The following is a 23,333-nucleotide window of genomic DNA, read 5'->3' as shown; positions in this document are numbered from 1 at the left end:
GGTACTGTCTCCTGTTGTGTTCTCTAATGCTGTTCCAGGTACTGTTTCCTGTTGTGTTCTCTAATACTGGACCAGGTACTGTCTACTGTTGTGTTCTATAATGCTGGACCAGGTACTGTCTACTGTTGTGTTCTATAATACTGGACCAGGTACTGTCTACTGTTGTGTTCTCTAACACTGGACCAGGTACTGTCTGCTGTTGTGTTCTATAATAATGGACGAGGTACTGTCTCCTGTTGTGTTCTATAATGCTGGACCAGGTACTGTCTCCTGTTGTGTTCTCTAATGCTGTTCCAGGTACTGTTTCCTGTTGTGTTCTCTAATGCTGTTCCAGGTACTGTCTACTGTTGTGTTTTCTAATGCTGGACCAGGTACTGTCTACTGTTGTGTTCTCTAATGCTGTTCCAGGTACTGTCTCCTGTTGTGTTCTCTAATGCTGTTCCAGGTACTGTCTACTGTTGTGTTTTCTAATGCTGGACCAGGTACTGTCTACTGTTGTGTTCTCTAATGCTGTTCCAGGTACTGTCTACTGTTGTGTTTTCTAATGCTGGACCAGGTACTGTCTACTGTTGTGTTTTCTAATGCTGGACCAGGTACTGTCTCTTGCAATTCTCTCTGTCTCAAAAGAATAAAGACATTTCAAATGTCATATTATGTCTATCTACAGTGTTGTAACAATGTGCAAATAGTTAAAGTACAAATGGGAAAATAAATAAACATAAATATGGGTTGTATTTACAATGGTGTCTGTTCTTCACTGGTTGCCCTTTTCTTGTGGCAACAGGTCATAAATCTTGCAGCTGTGATGGCACACTGTGGTTTTTCACCCAGTAGATAAGGGAGTTTATCAAAATTGGGTTTGTTTTCGAATTCTTTGTGGATCGCTGTAATCTGAGGGAAATATGTGTCTCTAATATGGTCATACATTTTGCAGGAGGTTAGGAAGTGCAGCTCAGTTTCCACCTCATTTTGTGGGCAGTGTGCACATAGCCTGTCTTCTCTTGAGAGCGAGGTCTGCCTACGGCGGCCTTTCTCAATAGCAAGGTTATGCTCACTGAGTCTGTACATAGTCAAAGCTTTCCTTAAGTTTGGGTCAGTCACAGTGGTCAGGTATTCTGCCACTGTGTACTCTCTGTTTAGGGCCAAATAGCATTCTAGTTTGCTCTGTTTTATTGTTTGTTCTTTCCAATGTGTCAAGTAATTCTCTTTTTGTTTTCTCATGATTTGGTTGGGTCTAATTGTGTTGTTGTTGTTGTTGTTGTTGTTGTCCTGGGGCTCTGTGGGGTCTGTTTGTGTTTGTGAACAGAGCCCCAGGACCAGCTTACTTAGGGGACTCTTCTCCAAGTTCATCTCTCTGTAGGTGATGGCTTTGTTATGGAAGGTTTGGGAATCGCTTCCTTTTAAGCGGTTATAGAATTTAACGGCTCTTTTCTGGATTTTGATAATTAGCGGGTATTGGCCTAATTCTGCTCTGCATGCATTATTTGGTGTTTTACGTTGTACACGGAGGATGTTTTTGCAGAATTCTGCATGCAGAGTCTCAATTTGATGTTTGTCCCATTTTGTGAATTCTTGGTTGGTGAGCGGACCCCAGACCTCACAACCATAAAGGGCAATGGGTTCTATAACTGATTCAAGTATTTTTAGCCAGATCCTAATTGGTATGTCAAATTTTATGTTCCTTTTGATGGCATAGAAGGCCCTTCTTGCCTTGTCTCTCAGATCGTTCACAGCTTTGTGGAAGTTACCTGTGGCGCTGATGTTTAGGCCGAGGTATGTATAGTTTTTTGTGTGCTCTAGGGCAACGGTGTCTAGATGGAATTTGTATTTGTGGTCCTGGCAACTGGACCTTTTTTGGAACACCATTATTTTTGTCTTACTGAGATTTACTGTCAGGGCCCAGGTCTGACAGAATCTGTGCAGAAGATCTAGGTGCTGCTGTAGGCCCTCATTGGTTGGTGACAGAAGCACCAGATCATCAGCAAACAGAAGACATTTGACTTCAGATTCTAGTAGGGTGAGGCCGGGTGCTGCAGACTGTTCTAGTGCCCTCACCAATTCGTTGATACATATGTTGAAGAGGGTGGGGCTCAAACTGCATCCCTGTCTCACCCCACGGCCCTGTGGAAATAAATGTGTGTGTTTTTTGCCAATTTTAACCGCACACTTGTTGTTTGTGTACAAGGATTTTATAATGTCGTATGTTTTTCCCCCAACCCCACTTTCCATCAATTTGTATAGCAGACCCTCATGCCAAATTGAGTCAAAAGCTTTTTTGAAATCAACAAAGCATGAGAAGACTTTGCCTTTATTTTGGTTTGTTTGTTTGTCAATTAGGGTGTGCAGGGTGAATACGTGGTCTGTCGTATGGTAAATTGGTAAAAAGCCAATTTGACATTTGCTCAGTACATTGTTTTCACTGAGGAAATGAACTAGTCTGCTGTTAATGATAATACAGAGGATTTTCCCAAGGTTGCTGTTGACGCATATCCCACGGTAGTTATTGGGGTCAAATTTGTCTCCACTTTTGTGTATTGGGGTGATCAGTCCTTGGTTCCAAATATTGGGGAAGATGCCAGAGCTAAGGATGATGTTAAAGAGTTTAAGTATAGCTAATTGAAATTTGTGGTCTGTATATTTTATCATTTCATTGAGGATACCATCAACACCACAGGCCTTTTTGGGTTGGAGGGTTTGTATTTTGTCCTGTAGTTCATTCAATGTAATTGGAGAATCCAGTGGGTTCTGGTAGTCTTTAATAGTTGATTCTAAGATTTGCATTTGATCATGTATATTTTTTGCTGTTTGTTCTCTGTTATAGGGCCAAAAAGATTGGAGAAGTGGTTTACCCATACATCTCCGTTTTGGATAGATAGCTCTTCGTGTTGTTGTTTGTTTAGTGTTTTCCAATTTTCCCAGAAGTGGTTAGAGTCTATGGATTCTTCAAATACATTGAGATGATTTCTGACATGCTGTTCCTTCTTTTTCCGTAGTGTATTGCTGTATTGTTTTAGTGATTCCCCATAGTGAAGGCATAGGCTCAGGTTTTCTGGGTCTCTATGTTTTTGGTTGGATAGGTTTCTCCATTTCTTTCTTAGGTTTTTGCATTCTTCATCAAACCATTTATCACTATTGTTACTTTTCTTTGGTTTTCTGTTAGATATTTTTAGATTTGATAGGGAAGCTGAGAGGTCAAATATACTGTTTAGGTTTTTTACTGCCAAGTTTACACCTTCACTATTACAGTGGAACATTTTGTCCAGGAAGTTGTCTAGAATGGATTGAATTTGTTTTTACCTAATTGTTTTTGGGTAGGTTTCAACACTACTTTCCTTCCATCTATAGCATTTCTTAATATTATTCAGTTCCTTTGGCTTTGATGCCTCATGATTGAGTATTGCTCTGTTCAAGTAGACTGTGATTTTGCTGTGGTCTGATAGGGTTGTCAGTAGGCTGACTGTGAACGCTCTGAGAGACTCTGGGTTGAGGTCAGTGATAAAGTAGTCTACAGTACTACTGCCAAGAGATGAGCTATAGGTGTACCTACCATAGGAGTCCCCTCGAAGCCTACCATTGACTATGTACATACCCTGTGTGCGACAGAGCTGCAGGAGTCGTGACCTGTTTTTGTTGGTTATGTTGTCGTAGTTGTGCCTAGGGGGGCATATGGGGGAGGGAATGCTGTCACCTCCAGGTAGGTGTTTGTCCCTCTGTGTGCTGAGGGTGTCAGGTTCTTGTCCAGTTCTGGCATTTAGGTCGCCACAGACTAGTACATGTCCCTGGGTCTGGAAATGATTGATTTCCCCCTCCAGGATGGAGAAGCTGTCTTCATTAAAGTATGGGGATTCTAGTGGGGGGATATAGGTAGCACACAGGAGGACATTTTTCTCTGTTGAGATCATTTCCTTTTGAATTTCTAACCAAATGTAAAATGTTCCTGTTTTGATTAATTTAATAGAGTGAGTTAGGTCTGCTCTATACCAAATTAGCATACCCCCTGAGTCCCTTCCCTGTTTCACACCTGGTAGTTTGGTGGATGGGACTACCAGCTCTCTGTAACCTAGAGGGCAACCAGTGGGTCCATCTCCTCTATACCATGTTTCTTGTAGGATGACAATGTCTGTATTTCCGATTTCTTTGGTGAAGTCCAGATTCCTGCTCTTTAGGCCAAAGGCAGATGACCTCAGGCCTTGGATATTCCAGGATGAAATAGTGAAGGCTTTGTGTTCCATAAAGTGTCTAATGTTCTCTCTCTCTCTCTCTCTCTCTCTCTCTTTCTCTTTCTCTTTCTCTTTCTCTTTCTCTTTCTCTTTCTCTTTCTCTTTCTCTTTCTCTTTCTCTCTCTCTCTCTCTCTCTCTCTCTCTCTCTCTCTCTCTCTCTCTCTCTCATGTAGACTGAAGGTGATTTTCACATTGAGAAACACAGTGATTCTTTAGTCACAGACAGAGGCAGATCTGGAAACAGGAGTAAGGGTCAGTCAGGGACCTGGCCAGAGACAGACAGTACACAATCAGCACAGCCTGTATTAGCTTACACTCCAGACTACTTTACATACAACCACCGCAATGTATTCAGTGTGATGCAACAACATGATAGACAGTGCCAAGTATCAAAAATTTTTAAATGTGCTTTCCCACAAACCAGAAATATTCTACTGGGTGATTGCAATAACACTTCCATCATCATTGCCACTTGTGTTGAAACAATATTTCATGAAATAGTTGAGAAACGGTAGTCGTCAGTGCTAGATGGAAGATATTTATTTTAGTTAACTAACTTATCCTTTGAAATCTAAATGATTATCTACTGCTCCCATATTATGTGGAAACATTCCCAGGTTATTTTAACTGGTGTCTTTTCAAAGAAATTCTAACGTTAACTCTATGAAAAACAGCAAATACATTCTGTACAGTATACAGTATACTGTCAAGTGAACTCTGTTCCAATGGGGACCTCTCACCTTTAAAAATAATATCTCTCACCTTTACATATCGTATCTCTCACCTTTACATATCACATCTCTCACCTTTACATATAATATCTCTCACCTTTACACAGCTCACGTTAAGCCTGTAATACTATCTATCTATCTACAGTGGGGGAAATAAGTATTTAGTCAGCCTCCAATTGTGCAAGTTCTCCCACTTAAAAAGATGAGAGAGGCCTGTAATTTTCATCATAGGTACACGTCAACTATGACAGACAAATTGAGAAAAACAAATCCAGAAAATCATATTGTAGGGTTTTTAATGAATTTATTTGCAAATTATGGTGGAAAATAAGTATTTGGTCACCTACAAAAAAGCAAGATTTCTGGCTCTCACAGACCTGTAACTTCTTCTTTAAGAGGCTCCTCTGTCCTCCACTCGTTACCTGTATTAATGGCACCTGTTTGAACTTGTTATCAGTATAAAAGACACCTGTCCACAACCTCAAATAGTCACACTCCAAACTCCACTATGGCCAAGACCAAAGAGCTGTCAAAGGACACCAGAAACAAAATTGTAGACCTGCACCAGGCTGGGAAGACTGAATCTGCAATAGGTAAGCAGCTTGGTTTGAAGAAATCATCTGTGGGAGCAATTATTAGGAAATGGAAGACATACAAGACCACTGATAATCTCCCTCGATCTGGGGCTCCACGCAAGATCTCACCCCGTGGGGTCAAAATGATCACAAGAACGGTGAGCAAAAATCCCAGAACCACACGGGGGGACCTAGTGAATGACCTGCAGAGAGTTGGGACCAAAGTAACAAAGCCTACCATCAGTAACACACTACGCCGCCAGGGACTCAAATCCTGCAGTGCCAGACGTGTCCCCCTGCTTAAGCCAGTACATGTCCAGGCCCGTCTGACGTTTGCTAGAGTGCATTTGGATGATCCAGAAGAGGATTGGGAGAATATCATATGGTCAGATGAAACCAAAATAGAACTTTTTTGTCGTGTTTGGAGGACAAAGAATGCTGAGTTGCATCCAAAGAACACCATACCTACTGTGAAGCATGGGGGTGGAAACATCATGCTTTGGGGCTGTTTTTCTGCAAAGGGACCAGGACGACTGATCCGTGTAAAGGAAAGAATGAATGGGGCCATTTATCGTGAGATTTTGAGTGAAAACCTCCTTCCATCAGCAAGGGCATTGAAGATGAAACATGGCTGGGTCTTTCAGCATGACAATGATCCCAAACACACCGCCCGGGCAACGAAGGAGTGGCTTAGTAAGAAGCATTTCAAGGTCCTGGAGTGGCCTAGCCAGTCTCCAGATCACAACCCCATAGAAAATCTTTGGAGGGAGTTGAAAGTCTGTGTTGCCCAGCGACAGCCCCAAAACATCACTGCTCTAGAGGAGATCTGCATGGAGGAATGGGCCAAAATACCAGAAAGAGTGTGTGAAAACCTTGTGAAGATTTACAGAAAACGTTTGACCTGTGTCATTGCCAACAAAGGGTATATAACAAAGTATTGAGAAACTTTTGTTATTGACCAAATACTTATTTTCCACCATAATTTGCAAATAAATTCATAAAAAATCCTACAATGTGATTTTCTGGATTTTTTTTCTCATTTTGTCTGTCATAGTTGACGTGTACCTATGATGAAAATTACAGGCCTCTCTCATCTTTTTAAGTGGGAGAACTTGCACAATTGGTGGCTGACTAAATACTTTTTTCCCCCACTGTATACAATGGAGTAAAACGACCTTATAATTGGGCTTCTGATAGGGCACGACAGTTTACCCAGAGTCCACCACTATGGGCCGTTTACCCAGAGTCCACCACTACGGGCCGTTTACCCAGAGTCCACCACTATGGGCCATTTACCCAGAGTCCACCACTATGGGCCGTTTACCCAGAGTCTACCACTATGGTCCATTTACCCAGAGTCCACCACTATGGTCCGTTTACCCAGAGTCCACCACTATGGGTCGTTTACCCAGAGTCCACCACTATGGGCCGTTTACCCAGAGTCCACCACTATGGGCCGTTTACCCAGAGTCCACCACTATGGGCCGTTTACCCAGAGTCCACCACTATGGGCCATTTACCCAGAGTCCACCACTATGGGCCGTTTACCCAGAGTCCACCACTATGGTCCATTTACCCAGAGTCCACCACTATGGTCCGTTTACCCAGAGTCCACCACTATGGGTCGTTTACCTAGAGTCCACCACTATGGGCCGTTTACCCAGAGTCCACCACTATGGGCCGTTTACCCAGAGTCCACCACTATGGTCCATTTACCCAGAGTCCACCACTATGGGCCGTTTACCCAGAGTCCACCACTATGGGTCGTTTACCCAGAGTCCACCACTATGGTCTGTTTACCCAGAGTCCACCACTATGGTCCGTTTACCCAGAGTCCACCACTATGGTCCGTTTACACAGAGTCCACCACTATGGTCCGTTTACCCAGAGTCCACCACTATGGGCCGTTTACCCAGAGTCCACCACTATGGTCCGTTTACCCAGAGTCCACCACTATGGTCCGTTTACCCAGAGTCCACCACTATGGTCCGTTTACCCAGAGTCCACCACTATGGGCCGTTTACCCAGAGTCCACCACTATGGTCCGTTTACCCAGAGTCCACCACTATGGGCCGTTTACCCAGAGTCCACCACTATGGGCCGTTTACCCAGAGTCCACCACTATGGGCCGTTTACCCAGAGTCCACCACTATGGGCCGTTTACCCAGAGTCCACCACTATGGGCCGTTTACCCAGAGTCCACCACTATGGGCCGTTTACCCAGAGTCCACCACTATGGGCCGTTTACCCAGAGTCCACCACTATGGGCCGTTTACCCAGAGTCCACCACTATGGGCCGTTTACCCAGAGTCCACCACTATGGTCCGTTTACCCAGAGTCCACCACTATGGTCCGTTTACCCAGAGTCCACCACTATGGGCTGTTTACCCAGAGTCCACCACTATGGTCCGTTTACCCAGAGTCCACAACTATGGTCCGTTTACCCAGAGTCCACCACTATGGTCCGTTTACCCAGAGTCCACCACTATGTGCCTTTTACCCAGAGTCCACCACTATGGGCCGTTTACCCAGAGTCCACCACTATGGTTGGTCCGTTTACCCAGAATCCACCACTATGGTCCGTTTACCCAGAGTCCACCACTATGGTCCGTTTACCCAGAGTGCACCACTATGGGCCGTTTACCCAGAGTCCACCACTATGGGCCGTTGACCCAGAGTCCACCACTATAGGCCGTTGACCCAGAGTCCACCACTATGGTTTGTTTACCCAGAGTCCACCACTATGGTCCGTTTACCCAGAGTCCACCACTATGGTCCGTTTACCCAGAGTCCACCACTATGGTCTGTTTACCCAGAGTCCACCACTATGGTCCGTTTACCCAGAGTCCACCACTATGGGCCGTTTACCCAGAGTCCACCACTATGGGCCATTTACCCAGAGTCCACCACTATGGTCCGTTTACCCAGAGTCCACCACTATGGTCTGTTTACCCAGAGTCCACCACTATGGTCCGTTTACCCAGAGTCCACCACTATGGGCAGTTTACCCAGAGTCCACCACTATGGGCCGTTTACCCAGAGTCCACCACTATGGTCAGTTTACCCAGAGTCCACCACTATGGTCCGTTTACCCAGAGTCCACCACTATGGGCCGTTTACCCAGAGTCCACCACTATGGTCCGTTTACCCAGAGTCCACCACTATGGTCCGTTTACCCAGAGTCCACCACTATGGGCCGTTTACCCAGAGTCCACCACTATGGTTTGTCCGTTTACCCAGAGTCCACCACTATGGTCCGTTTACCCAGAGTCCACCACTATGGTCCGTTTACCCAGAGTCCACCACTATGGGCCGTTGACACAGAGTCCACCACTATGGGCCGTTTACCCAGAGTCCACCACTATGGTTGGTCCATTTACCCAGAGTCCACCACTATGTTCCGTTTACCCAGAGTCCACCACTATGGGCCGTTTACCCAGAGTCCACCACTATGGGCCGTTGATCCAGAGTCCACCACTATGGTCCGTTTACCCAGAGTCCACCACTATGGGCCGTTTACCCAGAGTCCACCACTATGGGCCGTTTACCCAGAGTCCACCACTATGGTCCGTTTACCCAGAGTCCACCACTATGGTCCGTTTACCCAGAGTCCACCACTATGGGCCGTTTACCCAGAGTCCACCACTATGGGCCGTTGACCCAGAGTCCACCACTATAGGCCGTTGACCCAGAGTCCACCACTATGGGCCGTTTACCCAGAGTCCACCACTATGGGCCGTTGATCCAGAGTCCACCACTATGGGCCGTTTACCCAGAGTCCACCACTATGGGCCGTTTACCCAGAGTCCACCACTATGGTCCGTTTACCCAGAGTCCACCACTATGGTCCGTTTACCCAGAGTCCACCACTATGGGCCGTTTACCCAGAGTCCACCACTATGGTCTGTTTACCCAGAGTCCACCACTATGGGCCATTTACCCAGAGTCCACCACTATGGGCCGTTTACCCAGAGTCCACCACTATGGTCCGTTTACCCAGAGTCCACCACTATGGGCCGTTTACCCAGAGTCCACCACTATGGTCCGTTTACACAGAGTCCACCACTATGGTCCGTTTACCCAGAGTCCACCACTATGGGCCGTTTACCCAGAGTCCACCACTATGGTCCGTTTACCCAGAGTCCACCACTATGGGCCGTTTACCCAGAGTCCACCACTATGGTCCATTTACCCAGAGTCCACCACTATGGTCCGTTTACCCAGAGTCCACCACTATGGGTCGTTTACCTAGAGTCCACCACTATGGGCCGTTTACCCAGAGTCCACCACTATGGGCCGTTTACCCAGAGTCCACCACTATGGTCCATTTACCCAGAGTCCACCACTATGGGCCGTTTACCCAGAGTCCACCACTATGGGCCGTTTACCCAGAGTCCACCACTATGGTCTGTTTACCCAGAGTCCACCACTATGGTCCGTTTACCCAGAGTCCACCACTATGGTCCGTTTACACAGAGTCCACCACTATGGTCCGTTTACCCAGAGTCCACCACTATGGGCCGTTTACCCAGAGTCCACCACTATGGTCCGTTTACCCAGAGTCCACCACTATGGTCCGTTTACCCAGAGTCCACCACTATGGTCCGTTTACCCAGAGTCCACCACTATGGGCCGTTTACCCAGAGTCCACCACTATGGTCCGTTTACCCAGAGTCCACCACTATGGGCCGTTTACCCAGAGTCCACCACTATGGGCCGTTTACCCAGAGTCCACCACTATGGGCCGTTTACCCAGAGTCCACCACTATGGGCCGTTTACCCAGAGTCCACCACTATGGGCCGTTTACCCAGAGTCCACCACTATGGGCCGTTTACCCAGAGTCCACCACTATGGGCCGTTTACCCAGAGTCCACCACTATGGGCCGTTTACCCAGAGTCCACCACTATGGGCCGTTTACCCAGAGTCCACCACTATGGTCCGTTTACCCAGAGTCCACCACTATGGGCCGTTTACCCAGAGTCCACCACTATGGGCCGTTTACCCAGAGTCCACCACTATGGTCCGTTTACCCAGAGTCCACCACTATGGTCCGTTTACCCAGAGTCCACCACTATGGGCCGTTTACCCAGAGTCCACCACTATGGGCCGTTTACCCAGAGTCCACCACTATGGGCCGTTTACCCAGAGTCCACCACTATGGTTGGTCCGTTTACCCAGAATCCACCACTATGGTCCGTTTACCCAGAGTCCACCACTATGGTCCGTTTACCCAGAGTGCACCACTATGGGCCGTTTACCCAGAGTCCACCACTATGGGCCGTTGACCCAGAGTCCACCACTATAGGCCGTTGACCCAGAGTCCACCACTATGGTTTGTTTACCCAGAGTCCACCACTATGGTCCGTTTACCCAGAGTCCACCACTATGGGCCGTTTACCCAGAGTCCACCACTATGGTCCGTTTACCCAGAGTCCACCACTATGGTCCGTTTACCCAGAGTCCACCACTATGGGCCGTTTACCCAGAGTCCACCACTATGGTTTGTCCGTTTACCCAGAGTCCACCACTATGGTCCGTTTACCCAGAGTCCACCACTATGGTCCGTTTACCCAGAGTCCACCACTATGGGCCGTTGACACAGAGTCCACCACTATGGGCCGTTTACCCAGAGTCCACCACTATGGTTGGTCCATTTACCCAGAGTCCACCACTATGTTCCGTTTACCCAGAGTCCACCACTATGGGCCGTTTACCCAGAGTCCACCACTATGGGCCGTTGATCCAGAGTCCACCACTATGGTCCGTTTACCCAGAGTCCACCACTATGGGCCGTTTACCCAGAGTCCACCACTATGGGCCGTTTACCCAGAGTCCACCACTATGGTCCGTTTACCCAGAGTCCACCACTATGGTCCGTTTACCCAGAGTCCACCACTATGGGCCGTTTACCCAGAGTCCACCACTATGGGCCGTTGACCCAGAGTCCACCACTATAGGCCGTTGACCCAGAGTCCACCACTATGGGCCGTTTACCCAGAGTCCACCACTATGGGCCGTTGATCCAAAGTCCACCACTATGGGCCGTTTACCCAGAGTCCACCACTATGGGCCGTTTACCCAGAGTCCACCACTATGGTCCGTTTACCCAGAGTCCACCACTATGGTCCGTTTACCCAGAGTCCACCACTATGGGCCGTTTACCCAGAGTCCACCACTATGGTCTGTTTACCCAGAGTCCACCACTATGGGCCATTTACCCAGAGTCCACCACTATGGGCCGTTTACCCAGAGTCCACCACTATGGTCCGTTTACCCAGAGTCCACCACTATGGGCCGTTTACCCAGAGTCCACCACTATGGTCCGTTTACACAGAGTCCACCACTATGGTCCGTTTACCCAGAGTCCACCACTATGGGCCGTTTACCCAGAGTCCACCACTATGGTCCGTTTACCCAGAGTCCACCACTATGGGCCGTTTACCCAGAGTCCACCACTATGGTCCATTTACCCAGAGTCCACCACTATGGTCCGTTTACCCAGAGTCCACCACTATGGGTCGTTTACCTAGAGTCCACCACTATGGGCCGTTTACCCAGAGTCCACCACTATGGGCCGTTTACCCAGAGTCCACCACTATGGTCCATTTACCCAGAGTCCACCACTATGGGCCGTTTACCCAGAGTCCACCACTATGGGCCGTTTACCCAGAGTCCACCACTATGGTCTGTTTACCCAGAGTCCACCACTATGGTCCGTTTACCCAGAGTCCACCACTATGGTCCGTTTACACAGAGTCCACCACTATGGGCCGTTTACCCAGAGTCCACCACTATGGGCCGTTTACCCAGAGTCCACCACTATGGTCCGTTTACCCAGAGTCCACCACTATGGTCCGTTTACCCAGAGTCCACCACTATGGTCCGTTTACCCAGAGTCCACCACTATGGGCCGTTTACCCAGAGTCCACCACTATGGGCCGTTTACCCAGAGTCCACCACTATGGGCCGTTTACCCAGAGTCCACCACTATGGGCCGTTTACCCAGAGTCCACCACTATGGGCCGTTTACCCAGAGTCCACCACTATGGGCCGTTTACCCAGAGTCCACCACTATGGGCCGTTTACCCAGAGTCCACCACTATGGGCCGTTTACCCAGAGTCCACCACTATGGGCCGTTTACCCAGAGTCCACCACTATGGGCCGTTTACCCAGAGTCCACCACTATGGGCCGTTTACCCAGAGTCCACCACTATGGTCCGTTTACCCAGAGTCCACCACTATGGGCCGTTTACCCAGAGTCCACCACTATGGGCCGTTTACCCAGAGTCCACCACTATGGGCCGTTTACCCAGAGTCCACCACTATGGGCCGTTTACCCAGAGTCCACCACTATGGTTGGTCCGTTTACCCAGAATCCACCACTATGGTCCGTTTACCCAGAGTCCACCACTATGGGCCGTTTACCCAGAGTGCACCACTATGGGCCGTTTACCCAGAGTCCACCACTATGGGCCGTTGACCCAGAGTCCACCACTATAGGCCGTTGACCCAGAGTCCACCACTATGGTTTGTTTACCCAGAGTCCACCACTATGGTCCGTTTACCCAGAGTCCACCACTATGGTCCGTTTACCCAGAGTCCACCACTATGGTCCGTTTACCCAGAGTCCACCACTATGGTCCGTTTACCCAGAGTCCACCACTATGGGCCGTTTACCCAGAGTCCACCACTATGGGCCATTTACCCAGAGTCCACCACTATGGTCCGTTTACCCAGAGTCCACCACTATGGTCTGTTTACCCAGAGTCCACCACTATGGTCCGTTTACCCAGAGTCCACCACTATGGGCAGTTTACCCAGAGTCCACCACTATGGGTCGTTTACCCAGAGTCCACCACTATGGGCCATTTACCCAGAGTCCACCACTATGGTCAGTTTACCCAGAGTCCACCACTATGGTCCGTTTACCCAGAGTCCACCACTATGGGCCGTTTACCCAGAGTCCACCACTATGGTCCGTTTACCCAGAGTCCACCACTATGGTCCGTTTACCCAGAGTCCACCACTATGGGCCGTTTACCCAGAGTCCACCACTATGGTTGGTCCGTTTACCCAGAGTCCACCACTATGGTCCGTTTACCCAGAGTCCACCACTATGGTCCGTTTACCCAGAGTCCACCAATATGGGCCGTTGACACAGAGTCCACCACTATGGGCCGTTTACCCAGAGTCCACCACTATGGGCCGTTTACCCAGAGTCCACCACTATGGTTGGTCCATTTACCCAGAGTCCACCACTATGGTCCGTTTACCCAGAGTCCACCACTATGGGCCGTTTACCCAGAGTCCACCACTATGGGCCGTTGATCCAGAGTCCACCACTATGGTCCGTTTACCCAGAGTCCACCACTATGGGCCGTTTACCCAGAGTCCACCACTATGGGCCGTTTACCCAGAGTCCACCACTATGGTCCGTTTACCCAGAGTCCACCACTATGGTCCGTTTACCCAGAGTCCACCACTATGGGCCGTTTACCCAGAGTCCACCACTATGGGCCGTTGACCCAGAGTCCACCACTATAGGCCGTTGACCCAGAGTCCACCACTATGGTCTGTTTACCCAGAGTCCACCACTATGGGCCGTTTACCCAGAGTCCACCACTATGGGCCATTTACCCAGAGTCCACCACTATGGTCCGTTTACCCAGAGTCCACCACTATGTGCAGTTTACCCAGAGTCCACCACTATGGGTCGTTTACCCAGAGTCCACCACTATGGGCCGTTTACCCAGAGTCCACCACTATGGTCAGTTTACCCAGAGTCCACCACTATGGGCCATTTACCCAGAGTCCACCACTATGGGCCGTTTACCCAGAGTCCACCACTATGGTCCGTTTACCCAGAGTCCACCACTATGGTCCGTTTACCCAGAGTCCATCACTATGGGCCGTTTACCCAGAGTCCACCACTATGGTTGGTCCGTTTACCCAGAGTCCACCACTATGGTCCGTTTACCCAGAGTCCACCACTATGGTCCGTTTACCCAGAGTCCACCACTATGGGCCGTTGACACAGAGTCCACCACTATGGGCCGTTTACCCAGAGTCCACCACTATGGGCCGTTTACCCAGAGTCCACCACTATGGTTGGTCCGTTTACCCAGAGTCCACCACTATGGTCCGTTTACCCAGAGTCCACCACTATGGGCCGTTTACCCAGAGTCCACCACTATGGGCCGTTGATCCAGAGTCCACCACTATGGTCCGTTGACCCAGAGTCCACCACTATGGTCCGTTTACCCAGAGTCCACCACTATGGGCCGTTTACCCAGAGTCCACCTCTATGGTCCGTTTACCCAGAGTCCATCACTATGGGCCGTTTACCCAGAGTCCACCACTATGGGCCGTTTACCCAGAGTCCACCACTATGGGCCGTTTACCCAGAGTCCACCACTATGGGCCGTTTACCCAGAGTCCACCACTATGGGCCATTTACCCAGAGTCCACCACTATGGTCCGTTTACCCAGAGTCCATCACTATGGTCTGTTTACCCAGAGTCCACCACTATGGGCCGTTTATCCAGAGTCCACCACTATGGGCCGTTTACCCAGAGTCCACCACTATGGTGCCATTTACCCAGAGTCCACCACTATGGGCCGTTTACCCAGAGTCCAGAGTCTACAGTCTTCCTAGTCCTAGCTTTGACCCAATCTGTTTCCCTAGACACATCCTCCATCTAGTGTCTAAAATTATAATAGCATGAGGCGACATCAAGCTTTCTGGGAGGTTGGGGGGGCACCCTGAAGGAGACATGAGATCCCCTAAATGCAACAACAATCGAACTTTGTTGGGGGTCTTTAAATGAACCATTCTCCTATTTGTTTAAGATTTAATTTTGCACTTCTACAATGGTAAATAAGCGTATTCCAAATTAAACGAACACCCCCGCCTCTCTGTCATGGTTTAAACCAGTGACAGATGGTTCAGGTTCTTTCATTTGCATTAATATTTCGACTCCGCCTGTTTGCCTCTCTCTCTGTCTGTCTTGAGCTTTCGCCAGCAAACTTGCAAGATTGTTTCAAATGGGCCCTCAATGTTTCCCGTGCCAATGAGCTTTTGGTTTTTGGTTCCAGGTAGAACTCTTTTGGGTTTCATATAAAACCCTTCCCACAGAGGGTTCTACATGGAACAGAATGCATGTTTTGGAATATTTTTTATTCTGTAGAGGCTTCCTTCTTTTCACTCTGTCATTTAGGTTAGTATTGTTGAGTAACTACAATGTTGTTGATCCATCCCCTTACAAATAATTGTATGTGTGGGGTACAGAGATGAGGTAGTCATAAAAAAAAACATCATGTTAAACACTATTATTACACACATTTAATCAATTTTAAATTCAGGCTGCAACACAACAAAATGTGGAAAAAGTAAAGGGGTGTGAATACTTTCTGAAGACACTGTATGGATATCATTACTAATAGAATTGTAACGCCAAGGTAGTGGGTTCGATCCCCGGGATCACCCATACACAAAAAAAAATAATTATGCACGCATGACTGTAAGTCGCTTTGGATAAAAGCGTCTGCTAAATTCATATTATATTATTATATTATATTATAGACCTACAAAATTATGAACGTATGGTCAATCAAATAATTACTCTGTAAAACGTGGAATGCATTTACTCAATTCAACTAATAGGGTTTATTAGTCACAAAATAATTGACACTCAAACAATTACAGTGTACATGAAATACATGAGACATTACAATACAAGACAGAGTGAATGACTATCACCAATAGGTTAAGACTTAATGCGTCTTCAGTTCAGAATCATCTCTAAGAGAAAAAAAACTGCTTGCTAACAAGTTCTCAAAGTATGAGCATATTCACTGCCCTTTTAACCAAATTCAAGCGAGAACGCACCCCCGCATCTTCATCATTGGCCTTCAACATGGTTCACATTTGTTCACTCTCTCTGTTTTTCCACTACACGTTGACAGGATAGTCTCAAACAAAGCTCATCCAGCTTGTTCTCCAGTGACTGCACGTTCGCTAATAGAACAGAGTGCGATGGCGGTCTATTTGCTGGGCGACGTAGTCTCGTCAGGACGCCGCCTCACCTGCCTCTTTCACCACCACTTCCTCTTTCGAGTTCCGGGGACCAAGGCCTGGTTCGGAGCAAGCAGAACGTCCAGAGCTGCCGACTCCTTGAAATAGGCATTTTCATCCAAAGGGTCTTTATGTTCCATTTCACCTGTGCAGTCGACACGGGAAAAAACCCCAGACATAAGACATTTCACATAAGACAATTAATTACTACACCAGGGTTTCCCAAACTCGGTCCCTGGACCCCAAGGGGTGCACATTTTGGTTTTTGTCCTAGCACTACACAGTTGATTCAAATAATCAACTAATCATCAAGATTTTTGTAGTGTTAGGGCAAAAACTAAAACGTGCACCGCTTGGGGTCCAGAGGACAGAGTTTGGGAAACGCTGTACTACACCTTCTCCTTGGGACACTGTGTTTCAAAGAAAGAGAGTGGCAGCTTGGACAAAATGAGTTTAATTTGTGTTTTAATAGACGTTTGAAACCCTGTAGATAATGTATATTTGTTCCATTTTATGCATTCTGTTTAATTGAATTATTTGCCATGTGCCTTCATTCCTGGTTTCTACCGTGCCAAATGTATTTATTCTTTGACAGTGCACGCTTAGAAAAAAAGGGTTCTTCGGTTGTCCCCATAGGAGAACCCTTTGAATAACCCTTTTTGGTTCCAGGTAGAACTCTTTTGGGTTCCATGTAGAACCCTTTCCACAGAGGGTTCTACATGGAACTCAAAAGGGTTCTACCTGGAACCAAAAACGGTTCTCCTATGGGGACAGCTGAAGAAACCTTTTGGAACTAAGAGTGTACTGTAGTGAGGGTTAAAGGTCACTACAGTATGCATGTATGTGCTGTTTGTTTCAGGACTATCACCCGGTTGTACCTTGTAACAATTATGGAAATAAAAATTTGATGAAGCAAATGCCAGATGGGGTCCTCATCTTGGACACACACACACACAGACACACACACACACACACTACCTCATACCGACATGCTGTTAGCTTGACATCAGCAGCACACACTACTTGACAGCCAGTGTACCTCTGTGCCCCTCCTGCTCAACAGATGGCGCTATAGTCCTATTAAGCTCAACTAGCTAACCTGCTACCCTTGTTTGCGAAAATGAAAGGGGAACACCTCCATCCCCAGGATGTTGATTGAAAGTGAAAATTCCATGCTATAGATTGAACCAATAACAGTTGGTTGTTTTCATGCAAGTATTATGGGGTGGTAGCTATTGAAGTTTTAGGGAAGTATTTAAATCTCAATAAAATTAAAAATCTTTAAAAAATTGACAAATAGCACAACAATAATTGCTGTGGATTGTAGAGGCGAGGTCCCTGAACCAATAACAGGTGGTTTTATTTAAGTCCTATGGGGTGGAAGATGTTGAACATTATTTGAAGTATTTTTGTAAAAGTGAATTAAAATGAATAGAAAACAGATCAAGTAAAAAAAAGCTGAACTAATCGGCATGGATTGGAGAGATGAGGTCTCTCAACAAAGTGAAATTGGTTTGAGATCTCTATGTCATGTGGTTGAGCAGCTATTTACATTTTTCATTAACATGCAATAGTAGACATTGCAGTTTTAACCCTGGAGCTGTGGAGAGCACACGTTTTAGCTACATTTCGGCCTCCAAAAAGGAAATACGACACCGAATTCCAAAAACAAGGGGTGTAACCTGAATCAGTCTGTCATATATATCACCCTGGCACGTTCCGTTGAAGAGGTATTGATGAGCAAAGTCAGAATCTTTCATATAAAGCTAACTATAAAGCAGTCAGTAACACAGATAACATCAAGGTTTCTGTGTTTACAGAGTGGCATACATAGATATCAATACAAAAACTGGAGTGATGGAAAATGGAGTGATGGAAAATGTAGGCCTCCGTGATTCACAGAATACCCCACTCTCCCCAGAATACCCCACTCTCCCGAGAATACCCCACTCTCCCCTATAAATCAACACATGTTGTGTGGGTTTTGCCCTAATATGGACCAGAGAATGTTGGGTTATGGACTGGGTTCTCTGTGTCAACCTGGAATCAGGGGTAGATGTAACATAGTCAACTTAAATCCGATACACTACGATTAGTATGATACTGTGTATTACGTTTCGTATGATATGTATTAAATTGTGGATGTCCATCATCCATTCCGTATGATATTATATGAATTACAATTCGTATGATATGTTATGATTTGAAATAGTACAATATGTTACGCATTGCAATTTGTACAATATGTTATGAATTTGCAAAAACGGATCATATGTTACAAATTCCAATTTGTTGTGGCTAACATTTTAGCTAGGTTGCTAATGCTAATGTTAACTAGATGTCTAACGTTAACTAGGCTAGGGGTTAAATTAGGGTTAAGGTTAAGGTTCGCCAACATGCAAAGTAGTTGCAAAGTAGCTAAAAAGTATTACGTAGTTACAAAGTTGGTAATTAGTTTAAAAAAGCAAAAGTTGTCCATGATGAGATTTGAACACACAAAGTTTTGGGTTGCTAGACGTTCGCGTTATACACCCAACCAGCCACCCTACTGTAGTTTTTGCCTTAAGCAACATTCAGTCTTATGTAACCATACCAAACGTATCATATCATACTCATATGAGCTTCTCGGATTTACTTTTACTATGTTACGTCCAGCCTATGAGACCAGGCTGACAGGCTACAACAAGACATTCGATTCGGCTGAATCAGGAAGCTATAGTCTCCCTCCAGTTGCTTTGATCGTCTCGCGGTAGTAGAGAGTGGATGGCTCAAGAAAATTCAATAAAATAGTCTACGCATTTTTGGACTGCGAATTTGTTTGGGAACTTCTGCCACCGCCTAGTGTTCCGGAGTGATATTATAGGGGATTGTCTAGTATAACACCGTCTTTTTCTCATAGACTGGAGACTTTGAAGAAGATGAGTTATTTGTTTGTTCATATATTAAACTACACTGTCACCAAATGTAAGGAACGTTTTTTTTATTCGGGCAGTCTAGGAATCTAGTATTATTTATTTACTGCATCCCTTTTGTTGGGTTTCCAGGAAAATGGCTCCTTATGTTCTTGACGATAAGCGCAAAGGCCAGCATAATAAGGAAAAGGCACGTCGAGAAGAAAACAAAAGGATTGATAAAAACCTTGAAAAAGAACGAAGGATTTACCTAAGAACGAAACGGCTACTAGTATTAGGATCAGATGAATCTGGGAAAAGAACTATAGTCAATCAGATGAGATATTTGCATGTAAAATTCACTCAAGAGGAGAAAACGCATTACATGCTAATTTCAAAACAAAAAAATGTTGAGACACGTTGCCAACAGGACGGTATCTTTTACCATATTTTTAATGTCAGAGGTCAAAGGAAAGAAAGCATGAGGAAGTGGTTGCAGTATTTTTCTGATGTTACGGCCATTATTTTTGTGGTGGACAGCAGCAGCTATGATATGGTGAGCCGGGAAGACAACGAGACCAACAGGCTTCATGAGGCACTAAACCTGTTCAGTACCATCTGGAGCTACAGGTGGCTGTTAGACATTCCTGTCTTCCTCTTCCTGAACAAACAGGACCTTCTAGCAGAGAAGGTTTTGGCTGGGAAATCTAAAATAGAGGACTATTTCCCGGAGTTTGCACACTATACTACGCATCAAACATCAGAACCAGGGGAGGATCTTCGTGTCACTAAGGCAAAACACTTCATAGTGGAGGAGTTTCTGAAGATCACCACAGCCAGTGGAGGCGAAAGGATCTGTTTGTTCCATTTCACCTGTGCAGTTGACACGGAAAGCATCCTGCGCGGTCTTCGGAGAGTGTGAATGTTCGTTGTTGGCGTAAAGACTGTAAATCATTATGTTTACTGGATCCAAGCAGAGACTTCTATTTACAAGACTCAAGTGAGCACCAAAATACGTATTTTAAATGTCTTTTCGGTGTCTTTTCAACGTCATTTGCTCATGGGTGCAAAAACCGAGATGGAAAGTCAGTTCATATCAGGGCAGAATGTCACACTATTTGATGTTGGAAAATGGACTACGACACCTTCTCCTGGGGACACTGTTTCAAGGATAGAGAGTGGCAGCCTGGAAAAAAATATTAGTTATGTTTGTGTTTGATAGACGTTTGAAACCCTGTAAATAATGTATATTTGAAATGTCAGAACTTGTCCTCTACTTTTTCAAAAAAAAAAATGTTGTTTCGATTTGAAGACATTGTTTGATTGTTTGCCATGTGGCTTTGTTCCTGGTTTCTACAGTGCCCGATGTATTTCTTGTTTGATGGTATTGTAATGAGGGTTAAGGTCGTTATGTTGTTTATTTCAGAACTATGATAAATTCTTTCCAGATAAAAATTATGGTAATAAAAAGGAAAAGATGAAGAAAAAAAAAACTGCCTCCCAATAATTTCCAATAGAGAGAAATTGTTGGCATCTCTCTGTAGGCACTAACTCCGCCATGGTTCGTTGGACAAAACCTATGGGGGAAATTAATGTGGTTTTTGGATAAACGCCAAAAATAAGGTACGTGGTAAACACAGGCTTAGGAGATCTTATACAGTTTGTTCTATGAGATCATCATCAGCTAGCGTCACCTTTTTGTGATTTTTTAAAAAGCATTTATTTCATTTTAAAAAGCACATAAACGGCTTCATAATTCATAAAGGTAATGTTAACTGATTGATATCTCATAGAACCAAAAGTATAAGTTCTCTTAACCTCAGACCTTATAACATTACGAGACTTCCAGAAAAGCTTGCGAAATAGTCCAAGCAGACCAGGCAGGGGTTTGGTGTTTGAGAAGTCAATGATAGAAGTTCCAAATTATTCCTTGTAGTATTTCTCGATCAGACCGACAGCATCGTTGTGTTTTGGTATACCAGAAGTACAGTGCCTTGCAAAAGTATTCATCCCCTTTGGCGTTTTTCCTATTTTGTTCCATTACAAGCTGTAATTTTTAATGGATTTTTATTTTTATTTCATGTAATGGACATACACAAAATAGTCCAAATTGGTGAAGTGAAATGAAAAAAATAACTTGTTTCAAAAAAATTCATAAAAATAAATAACGGAAAAGTGGTGCGTGCATATGTATTCACCCCCTTTGCTATGAAGCCCCTAAATAAGATCTGGTGCAACCAATTACCTTCAGAAGTCACATAATTTGTTAAAAAAAGTCCACCTGTGTGCAATCTAAGTGTCACATGATCTGTCACATGATCTCAGTATATAAACACCTGTTCAGAAATCAAATCAAATTGTATTTGCCACATGCGCCGAATACAGCAGGTGTAGACATTACCGTGAAATGCTTACTTACAGCCCTTAACCAACAATGCATGTATTTCTTAATAAAAAAGTAAAATAAAACAACAACAACAAAAAAGTGTTGAGAAAAAAAGAGCAGAAGTGAAATAAAATAGTATTTGATCCCCTGCTGATTTTGTACGTTTGCCCACTGACAAAGACATGATCAGTCTATAATTTTAATGGTAGGTTTATTTGAACAGTGAGAGACAGAATAACAACAAAAAAATCCAGAAAAATGCATGTCAAAAATGTTATAAATTGATTTGCATTTTAATGAGAGAAATAAGTATTTGCCCCCTCTGCAAAACATGACTTAGTACTTGGTGGCAAAACCCTTGTTGGCAATCACAGAGGTCAGATGTTTCTTGCAGTTGGCCACCAGGTTTGCACATATCTCAGGAGGGATTTTGTCCCACTCCCATTTGCAGATCTTCTCCAAGTCATTAAGGTTTCGAGGCTGACGTTTGGCAACTCGAACCTTCAGCTCCCTCCACAGATTTTCTATGGGATTAAGGTCTGGAGATTGGCTAGGCCACTCCAAGACCTTAATGTGCTTCTTCTTGAGCCACTCCTTTGTTGCCTTGGCCGTGTGTTTTGGGTCATTGTCATGCTGGAATACCCATCCACGACCCATTTTCAATGCCCTGGCTGAGGGAAGGAGGTTCTCACCCAAGATTTGACGGTACATGGCCCCGTCCATCGTCCCTTTGATGCGGTGAAGTTGTCCTGTCCCCTTAGCAGAAAAACACCCCCAAAGCATAATGTTTCCACCTCCATGTTTGACGGTGGGGATGGTGTTCTTGGGGTCATAGGCAGCATTCCTCCTCCTCCAAACACGGCGAGTTGAGTTGATGGCAAAGAGCTCGACTTTGGTCTCATCTGACCACAACACTTTCACCCAGTTCTCCTCTGAATCATACAGATGTTCATTGGCAAACTTCAGACGGGCCTGTATATGTGCTTTCTTGAGCAGGGGGACCTTGCGGGCGCTGCAGGATTTGCCGATGTATCATATAGCCCGCTAGCTGTATGTTGTCCATGTCGTCGTTCAGCCACGACTCTGAAACATAATATATTACAGTTTTTAATGTCCCGTTGGTAGGATAAGCGAAAGGCCCCAGAGTCTGCAACACCACTAAGCAAGGGGCACCATGAAGACCAAGGAGCTCTCCAAACAGGTCAGGACAAAGTTGTGGAGAAGTACAGATCAGGGTTGGGTTATAAAAAAATATCAGAAACTTTGAACATCCCACGGAGCACCATTAAATCCATTATGAAAAAATTGAAAGAATATGGCACCACAACAGACCTGCCAAGAGTGGGCCGCCCACCAAAACTCACGGCCCAGGCAAGGAGCGCATTAATCAGAGAGGCAACAAAGAGACCAAAGATAACCCTGAAGGAGCTGCTATCTGTCCATAGGACCACT

At 45.7% G+C, this 23,333-nt stretch overlaps 1 protein-coding gene across 1 annotated transcript; it reads left to right on the top strand.

Moving 5' to 3' along the window:
• Positions 1-19,416: 19,416 nt before the first annotated feature.
• LOC311098675 (guanine nucleotide-binding protein G(s) subunit alpha-like) lies at positions 19,417-20,910 on the top strand. The gene has a single exon (XM_084139211.1). The coding sequence runs from the start codon at positions 19,653-19,655 to the stop codon at positions 20,415-20,417; it is 765 nt and encodes a 254-aa protein (XP_083995337.1). The 5' UTR covers positions 19,417-19,652; the 3' UTR covers positions 20,418-20,910.
• The last annotated feature ends 2,423 nt before the right edge of the window (positions 20,911-23,333 follow it).

Source organism: Coregonus lavaretus (assembly GCF_964263955.1).
Source record: "Coregonus lavaretus genome assembly, chromosome: 23".
NCBI classification, from domain to species: Eukaryota; Metazoa; Chordata; class Actinopteri; order Salmoniformes; family Salmonidae; genus Coregonus; species Coregonus lavaretus.
This window is presented reverse-complemented; position numbering and strand designations above follow the sequence as displayed.

Coding starts and splice junctions, on each gene's coding strand:
- LOC311098675 (XM_084139211.1), top strand. CDS start 19,653: ATGGCTCCTTATGTTCTTGACGATAAGCGCAAAGGCCAGCATAATAAG.